Below are 9,711 nucleotides of genomic sequence, written 5' to 3' on the forward strand. Positions count from 1 at the left end.
GGGACTGCATCCCGGCGCGGGTGTCCGTGCTGCCTGCCGCCGGCCCGGAGCAGCGGGAGTACTTCCAGGTGCTGGTGCGGATCCATGAAGGGGCTGACAACACGCCGCCCAAGCCCAGCTTCCTGGCGCTGCTTATGATGGAGGTGGACCAGTTTACGCTCACAGCCCTCACCCTGGACATGCTGGCTGCTGAGGACCTGGAGACCCCCCTGGACCTCCTGATCTTCAACCTCACCTCTGCCTGGCCCAGTGACCCACGGCAGCAAGGCTTTCTGCTCAGCACCGATGACCCCAGTCGCCCCCTCGTTGCCTTCTCGCAGCAGGAGGTGAGGGAGCTGAAGATTGCCTACCAGCCCCCTACCCTGGACTCAGACCAGGAGCAGCTTTTCCAGGTGGAAATGGAAGTGCTGGACCCTGACGGTGCCTCCTCAGAGCCCTTTGCCTTCATGATCCTGGTAAAGCCCATGAACACATTGGCCCCTGTGGCTACTTTCAGTCGTGTGGCTGGCCCACAGCTGATGCTCTTTGAGGGCCAGTCACGACCCCTGTCTGGCAACTTGGAGATCAGTGATGAGGACAACCTGAAAGAGGTGAAGGTCTGGGTCACACGGGGCCTGCGATACGGGCAGCTCAAGGTACTGGGTGTACAGCCCAGCCGCAAGTACTTCACTGCTGCAGAGCTAGCAGCAGGCCAGGTGATTTACCAGCACGATGGCAGTGAGCACAGCTACAGCGACAACATTGTTTTCCGCATGGCAGACGGGCAGCACCAGGTTGAATTTCTGTACCCCATCACGATTGCTCCTGATGATGATCAGCCACCGCTGCTGAACGCAAATACGGGGCTGGTGCTGAGTGAGCACCAGACTGTCCAAATCTCACCTTTTGTCCTCAGTGCCACAGACGTTGACTCTGATGATACCTCTATCCGATTTGTCCTGGTTGGGGACCCAGCAGTGTCCCTGCTACATTCCCACCGCTTTGGTGAGCTGCTGCTGCGTCAGGCAGAGCAACCAACATCTTATGAGAGGAAAGCAAGCGGAGCAGGGTTGGAGAGCAACTCCTCCTCCTCCCCCTGGCGCTTTGTGGAAGATGAACATGTGTACGAGAGGGTGGTGAAGGAGTGGCTGCAGCAGGACATCCTCGATGGGAGGCTGTTCTTCAGGCACCCGGGAGCTCACAGCACCAGCCCAGTGACGGGCCGCATTGTGTTCCAGCTGCAGGATGACCACGACCCCCCTAACCAGTCAGGGGAGCATGTGCTCACTGTCAAAGTCCAACCAGTAGACAACCTGCCACCTGCACTGTACCCAGGTACTAGCCTGCAGATGACGGTGCAGGAATACCAGCTGACTGTCTTTAAGAAGCACTATTTACGGTACACTGACCTGGATTCGGATGACGGGGAGCTGAAGTACACTTTACTGACACCCCCAACTGACACAGATGAGAACCACTCTGTGGTCACTGGAGAGATTGTGTTGGCCGACAGCCCTGAGACGGCCATCACACATTTCACCCAAGCCCAGGTCAACCACCACAAGGTGGCGTATCGACCCCCGGATCAGGAGCTGGGGATCACACCACGGGTGGTTCAGTTCACATTCCTTGTAGAGGACTCAGCTGGCAATTCTCTACAAGGTACCTTTACCCTCTTCCTGCAGCCAGTGGACAACCAGCCACCTCAGGTCACCAATACAGGCTTCACTGTGCTTGAGGGAAACAGCTTCCTTCTCACCAGCAATCAACTGGATGCCACAGATGAGGACACATCTGCAGACCAGATTGTCTTCACTGTAACTCAAGCTCCGGAGCACGGTCATCTACGTTATCTGGAGGAGGGTCTGATGGTGCAAGGGGGATCTTTCCTGCTAGATGATATTGCTGGTGGGCGCATCTCCTACAAGCACAGCGGCGATGAGTTTGCCAGTGATTCTTATCAGTTGGAAGTGAGTGATGGAGTCCATCATGTGCCAATCACAGTCAAGATTGCTGTGCAGCCTGTGGATGATGAAAAACCAAGTATCGCTCTCCGTGGTGGTCACAGGCGGGTGGGAGCAGCCATTGATGTCCTGGAAAATGGTGCTACTGAAATTACTACCTCACTTATCCAGGGTACAGATGAGGATACAGGTGACTTGGTGCTGACCTTCATTGTGCAGGATCCACCCAAGCTGGGTGACATCCTCGTGGATGGAGTGCAATCAGAAAAGTTTACCCAGCATGACCTCATCAGCGGAGCAGTAGCCTACGCTCACACCAGCGGAGAGATTGGCTTGAAAAAGAGGTACGATTCCTTCAATCTCACCGTTTCTGACCTCTCCGGTGAATGGGTGGTGGGAGGCAGCACAGTACAAAGGGTGCGTGTGGCTATAACTATATTGCCTGTGGACAGCATTGCACCTGAAGTGATGGTTGCGGCAGAGCCGCTCAGTGTCCTTGAGGGAGGGAAGAGTACTCTAACTCTGGATCAGCTGGATGTGGAGGACGTAGATACTCCCAGAGATGACATCTTGTGCATCGTCACAGTTCAGTCCACTTCAGGATATTTGGAGAATGTCTCTCCAGCCCCAGGGTCTGAGAAGTCTAGAGCCGGTACTGCTCTTAGTGCTTTTTCCATCAAAGATGTTCGTCTAGGCCATGTCAACTATGTGCAGAGCATTCACAAAGGGGTGGAGCCTGTGGAGGATAGATTCACTTTCCAGTGCTCTGATGGTGTTAACTTCTCACCTCACCAGTTCTTCCCCATTGTCATCATCCCAACCAATGATGAAAAGCCGGAGCTGTTTGTGCATGAATTCATGGTGCTTGAGGGGATGAGCCTGGTGATTGACACCCCCATCCTCAACGGAGCCGATGCAGACATGCCTCCAGATGAACTGCGTTTTGTTATTGTTGTCCCTCCTAAGCATGGGCAGATTGTGCAGCAGCTGTCCACAGGCACTGTGCCCGTTCACAGCTTCACCCTGGAGGGGATGCAGGAGGCTTCCAGCATTGTGTATGAACATGATGACTCAGAGACAAAAGAAGATAGCTTCCAAATTCAGCTGACTGATGGACACCACACAGTGGAGCAGAACGTACCGATTACGGTGATCCTGGTAGATGATGAGACCCCCAGGATGGCAATCAACAGCGGTCTGGAAGTAGAGATTGGCGAGTCAAAGGTCATCTCTAGTCAAGACCTTAAAGCCACAGACATCGATTCAGAGGACAAGAGCCTTGTTTATGTCATCCGTTTGGCGCCTGTGCAGGGTTTCTTACAGCATCTGAACAGACAACACGAAGTGCTGTGCAACATTACACAAGGCACAAACTTCACACAAGATGATTTAGACCAGGGTTTTATCCGCTATGTTCATACTGGCCTACATGGAGTGCGTGATCTGATTAAATTTGATGTTACTGATGGTATTAATGCCTTGATAGATAGGTACTTCTATATTACCATTGGTAGCATTGATATGATCTTCCCTGAGGTGATCAACAAGGGTGTAACTCTGAAAGAAGGTGGAAAGGTGACACTCACAACTGATCTGCTCAGCACAAGTGATGTTAACAGTCCTGATGAAAATTTGCGTTTCAGCATCACCCGGTCCCCAACCCGGGGCCATCTAGAGAATTCAGACAGTCCTGGAGTACCCGTTGTTTCCTTTACTCAACTCCAACTTGCTGGCAACAAGATTTACTACATTCACACTGCAGAGGATGAGGTGAAGATGGACAGTTTTGAGTTTGAAGTGACAGATGGGTATAACCCAGTCTTCCGTACCTTCAGGGTCTCCATCACAGATGTGGACAATAAAAAGCCAATTCTAACTATTGGTGACCTGGTTGTTGAGGAAGGGGAGACCAGGCTGATCACTCCTTTTGAGCTGACCGTGGAAGATGGGGATACGCCTGACCATTTACTCCTATTCACTGTCACTCAGGTTCCAGTGCATGGCCAGATTTTGTACAACAGTAGCTACCCAGTCACCAGCTTCACCAAACAAGACTTGAATGAGAATCTTATCAGCTACAGACATGATGGTACAGAAACCAGCCAGGATAGTTTTTCCTTCTCGGTGGCTGATGGGACCCACACAAACTTTTATGTTTTCCCTGACACTAGCAAGGAGATCCATCAACCCCAGATGATGAGGATTCAGATCAGTTCACTGGACAACAGAGTGCCACAGTTAGTGGTGAACAAGGGTGCTCCTACTCTGAGAAGACTTCCAGCTGGGCACCTAGGCTTCCTGATCACTAGTAAGGCACTAAAGGCAGAGGATCGAGACAGTCCACACAAGCTGTTGAAATACAAAATAACAGATGGGCCGGAGCATGGCTTCATCATTAATACTGGCCTGGGAAATGAGACCATTAGAACATTTATGCAAGGTTGGTGCTGGTGGTTGTATTTGCTTATAAACATTGGGCTCAGGGAGCTATTATTTTGTGTTATATTATTTGAATCTTTGTTTCAGGGGATTTAGAAAGTAATGTCTTTTAAACTACGAAGTATATGCAGATGATCAGAATTATAATACATGCGTTTTAGAAATGAAGCTTTGTTTTACCTATGAAGACACAGTAGAAAAGTTCTGTGTTGTATGTGCATGCATTAATGCGTTTCCTACTGTGTGTTAAATGTACATCTTACCGTGTACATAGCACGGTACTGCTCATAAGAAGATGGGATAAAATCTGAAATGGTGATTTGCAGATCCCACACCAGTTTCTTTTTGAAGACTGAAGTACCTGTTTGCCTGGAAATTAAACCCAGGCTCAAAAATTACTATTGTCTTCAGAGAAAATTGTTTGGAACGGTGCTTAACTTTTCTGCATATCACTGGATCTAGTATTTAAAAAAAAAAAAGGGCAGGGGACACCCAGTGTAGCCTCAGTAGTCTGGGTTACATTTTGTGTGATTCCATTCCACAGAGGAAGCTCAGTAGGTAGGGAGGCCTCCTTTAGGTCAGCTCCACCAAATCTGTGCGGAGGGAAGAGCCTCAGAGGATGGTGGGGCACAGTGACAGCAGCCAGACTCTCTACAAATGTCCCTGTGCTCCAGCCAATCTTAGGGAGTTTGCTGGGTTTAGGACTGTCATTCATCTGTCCTGGATAGAATAGTATGTTGAAAGCTTTCAGAAGGAAACTTCCAGCCTAGACTTCGCCTACCTCCAGTGTGCTTTGACTATCAGCAGGGAGGACAACATCTACCAAAAGTCTCATTAGACACTATAATAGGATTAGAGTTCTCCATTATTTTTATATGCTCATGTATATTACCTTTCTTTTGCAAGAGAAAACAATCTGGGAAGAGAAAAAGTCTTTATCTCCATTTTATGTATTTATCTATAACTTCCAGACGGGTTGTAGCTTTAAGATTATGATAACACAATTTATTTTTAAAAGTCTGCAGTTCATCTGCCAAGCTACAATGCTGTGAAAAATCATTTGCCATTCATTCAAAAATGTTTCATACATTTTCAGTTGACAGAAAGCACCCAAATCTGCCTTGCCAGAACAAGAGCAGCTGGTAACCCCAGGGGAGTAAGTCTTTTAGCAGATCAGAATTAGCTCTAGAACAGCTTAATGATGAATGGAGTATAGAGAACATTTAGGTATATCCCAAACATTTTTCTATCAAATGAAATTGTTGTTTTAGTTAAATAAAACTAAAATAAAAGCAAAAGTGGAAGAGTTATCTGAAGTCTTCATATTGATGAAATGTGGCATAGGATAATACACCTGCAACTTTAGGGTAATAGAAATATCCTGATGGTTTTCCCCTGTTCTCTGGGAATATCAAATAAAAATTTTACTGACTTTTAGACCTATTTTTGATTTGTTTAATACTTTCTCATATTCACTCCCAATGTACCTGCAACAGTTTCGTGTGTCATAGAAGAGCTTTAAAAAACTGGTTAAATTGATCTTTAAAAAATGGGCAGATCTTTACTCCCAATAGATTCAATTTAGTTATAGCAAAGTAATTCTTCCTAACGTACTGAAACAAGGATGTGACTTTAGTATTTAAAAACAAATATTTATGGTAAAACCATATCTCACTGTTGTTTTGCCATTGTTCTTTGAGCTAATAACTAAATTTACGTTGTATTGCCGAGTGTAGACCAGTGTAAGAAGCCATGCCACATTATACAAGTTTGGCTGCTGAAATGCTTTATGCACAAATTAGCCAACTTATTAGTAAGTAATCAAATAGTAAAGGTAGAATGAACTATGTCCTATATTCTGTAGTAAAACTCTGTGATGATTCATTTAGCATATTCTTTTCTTAGCTGATATTGATGAAATGAAGATCAGCTACATCCTGAAGGAAGGTGATAATGCTACCAGTGACATCTTCTATTTCTCCATTGAAGATGACGGTAAGATTAAGATGCTTAATTATACATGTCTTAGAATTACACCATCTGGAAGATTGTTCACATTAAATAAGTCATCTATTATTTCTTTATAAGTAATATGTAAAAGCACATGAACACATAGGAACACAAATCAGGATATTTTATTCATTTTAATGTATGATGTCACAGTTAATGCAAACTGCTGTGGCAAACTATGAACTCTTAGTGGGATATACTGTTGTCACAATACTGTTTGTTCAGTGGCCTTTATGGAGGACTGTTGGCAGTGACAGTCAATCCCTCTGGTCAGCTGTGCATGTTACAAAAATTCAACCATGCAAGGTGGAGCATTGATGGTTTTGGAATCGTGGCCAACTACTGAATCAAAAGAGGAAATTAATGCTAACTTTTGTTAGAAAAGGAGAGTTCAGTTGATCTAGATCATGGCTGAGAGCCTGGCGAAATGGTAAGATAGGCTGGTTAAGTCCATTTTGCTCTTATTTATACAGAAACACATCCTTGTTTAGCATAGATTGTTATTGTTGCAAAGGCTTCAGTGGACCAGTGAGTATTTTTATATATATTATTTATGTATCAACTGATATATGTATATATATCAACTGATATGTGTATGTTGCTTTTTTTTGCATATTCCTTTGATGACTCTTATTTTAAAATCTGTTTTCTTCTGTTTGTGTATTGTTTTTTTCCTATAGTCTGCAATATTTTTCCCCAGTCATCCACATGAATGATTCATGTTCACTGAGAATTCATCAAAATTTTATACAAGTTCCTCTTAATTAAAGGCAGACAGGAAGATTCGTAAAATAAGTTTGCAATTTAGTTAAATAACTTCGGTGTAAGGATCTGCCTTCACAATAATCTCTGTAAACTTCCTGACTAGTCTGATGTAATCCTGAGTGCATAGAACATGTCAGAATAGCATTCTAACACAGCATTTGGCAGAAAGTTAAATTTGTGAGTATTTCCTAACGGGCCTCAAAACAAGTCTGAAACACCATTAAAATATTTTGCCCAAAATTGACAGACTCGATAAAAAGAAATCCGCATTGATAGTTATGAGGGTAGTCACTGGAAAGCAGTAGCTCCTTTAAGTTTGCCAAGGCTTCCTGTTCTAATTATTGCAAACCAGAAAATTTATATCTTGATCTCTTGAAAACCAGTTACTACATTCTATCTATAATCAGCCTGTTTCTGTTCTCGTAGCAGTATAAACATTGTAGTTTTATATCCACCATTTGCTATAAACCAATCCAGCCACAGATAAGTATGTGCCTGAGAAATAGTTCTTAATCTGTAACAGAATGCTTATCTCGCACTTTGGTTAGCTGAGACATTTTGATTAGCTGAGATGAACCCATTCATTTTATGACTTGAAGATGAACACGGGCACCTTGGATATGACTTCCAGTGTTTTCTTTATCCCATCTGTAGGGCAACACTTAACTGTTTTTGGGCAGTGCACTGAGGGTATCAGTTAGCAAAACAGTGAAATGTGACTTGTTTATTTTCAATTGTCCAAGAAGTAATTGAACATTTGGAACCAGTCATTTGGTATTGTCGCTTTGCTCATATATGAAAGATTATGTAGCTTAAGGGACATTAAAAACATTTTCAATATTAGATCAACCACACCTCTGGTTCATTGTGATCCTGTCAGGGGCAAGTTTCTCATGCTTACAAATGAAGATGGAATAGCAGGCAGCTGGGAATGTGCACAGTATTCCTAGCTTGAAGGAAATTATTTGCTTGCTAGTTAAGGTTTAGGTAAGCAAGTAATTTCATTCAGCTGTTGTTACACTGGGCTTCAGGAGACTGGAAGACCTGTTTCGTAAGCAAAGAATGCACCAACCCATTCCCCACGGTTGGCATTTTGTATCCTTGGCAACTTTACAGCTGGAAAGATCTTCTCTTTTAGGAGCCAGTGGAGTAACTGGGAGACAAAGCTATGACAGGCTGAAAATGGCATTTGGTTTGTGCTTCCTCTGGTTATGCTGAAAGAAAAAGGTTGAACATTGGCCAGCTGAGCAGGATGGAAGAAACAAGCTAGATTTCACAAGCCAATTATTTTCTAGCTCTTTTTGAAGTAGTGTGCAACCAATGCAATTAAAATCAAACGGGCTGTTAATTTAAGAAAGATTGGAGATGCGTTCTTTGTCTATTTTTGCTTAGATTTCACTTAGCACACAGGCGAAGGTGCTGTGAACTGCTACCTGTGTTTCTTACAGACATCTTATTTTGCTGTCACTTGATCAATATATGAGTCTTTGTGGCGTGACTAAGTGGGGTGATATAACAATGATAAGAAACAATGGGGAAAAAGGAATGACATGACTGAACAGATGGTAATTCTTACTCCTCATACACCCAGGGACACAAAGGGAGTCAGTTACTAGGTGTTTTCACTAACAGCACTTTCAGCCCCTGCTAAATGGAGCAATTCTTTCAGCTGGATTACTTCATCATCTGTCTGTTCCAGATATGGACAAACTGAGTAAGAAAAGCTGTGGCAATAAATGTGTGCAGCTATGCTTATAACGAGAGTATGTACTGACTGAAGGGTTGTGGTATACTGATGTGACTGGCACAACCACAGGAAGAGCACATGGCTACAGGAAGGTGTGCTGAGTGAGTAACATCTGGAAATTCACTTAAAACTTGTTCAGTGTGGGCAAGAAGGTTGAAAAGTCAATGCTGTCATTCCTACTATAGCACAAGGAAATGCTTTTAAAAGAAATTCTATCTGGATTAGTCTTTTGATGGCTTTGGTGCTTAGAAATACGCTAAACGTATTCCCTCAGGGGATTTACCTCCCAAGGGAGTGCCTGAAAGAAGGCAAAACTGTAATAGCTGTTGTACAACTCGGGAAAAAATACCTAAAGGCCCAGCAGGAGGAGAGAATGTACACTGCTTTAGTACAGTTTGCAACTGCGTCAGCAATGCTCAAGAAAGAGCCTGCTATTTTCTATGTTTTTATGTTCTAGCTTCTAAAATCCTCTTAAAAGCATTTGATTTTGCATCAGTACGAAGGAAACTGAGCAATGAAGCGTGTGTGTACCGAACGCAAGGAGAAAATGCATGCATTTTTCTCTGGCTTGTCACTTCCCTTGCAGGAACATAATCGGGTTCTTCCAGACAGAAGTTTCATCCTTTAATGGGAGAGTATACCTTCTGAATAATAGCATTTTGTCTAACTTGAGGGTAGGAAAGATTCCTTTAGGTTCTTTATCTGGATAACTACTTGTTCTGCTATTTAAGAGAACTGCTGGGAAACCTTTATCAGTGGTATGTGTGAGAAAGAATGGCTGGCAGCTTTCAGAAAAGTCAATCCCTC

At 44.0% G+C, this 9,711-nt stretch overlaps 1 protein-coding gene across 1 annotated transcript in view; it reads left to right on the forward strand.

Moving 5' to 3' along the window:
- FREM3 (FRAS1 related extracellular matrix 3) overlaps positions 1 to 9,711 on the forward strand; it is a 69,944-nt gene that overhangs the window by 5,019 nt on the left and 55,214 nt on the right. The window contains exons 2-3 of the mRNA XM_009328861.1: positions 54 to 4,383; positions 6,288 to 6,377. Of these exons, the coding sequence (XP_009327136.1) occupies positions 54 to 4,383; positions 6,288 to 6,377 (4,420 nt within the window). The remainder of the gene's footprint in view (positions 1 to 53; positions 4,384 to 6,287; positions 6,378 to 9,711) is intronic.

This window comes from Pygoscelis adeliae, unplaced genomic scaffold, assembly GCF_000699105.1.
Source record: "Pygoscelis adeliae isolate BGI_AS28 unplaced genomic scaffold, ASM69910v1 Scaffold66, whole genome shotgun sequence".
Taxonomy (NCBI): Eukaryota; Metazoa; Chordata; class Aves; order Sphenisciformes; family Spheniscidae; genus Pygoscelis; species Pygoscelis adeliae.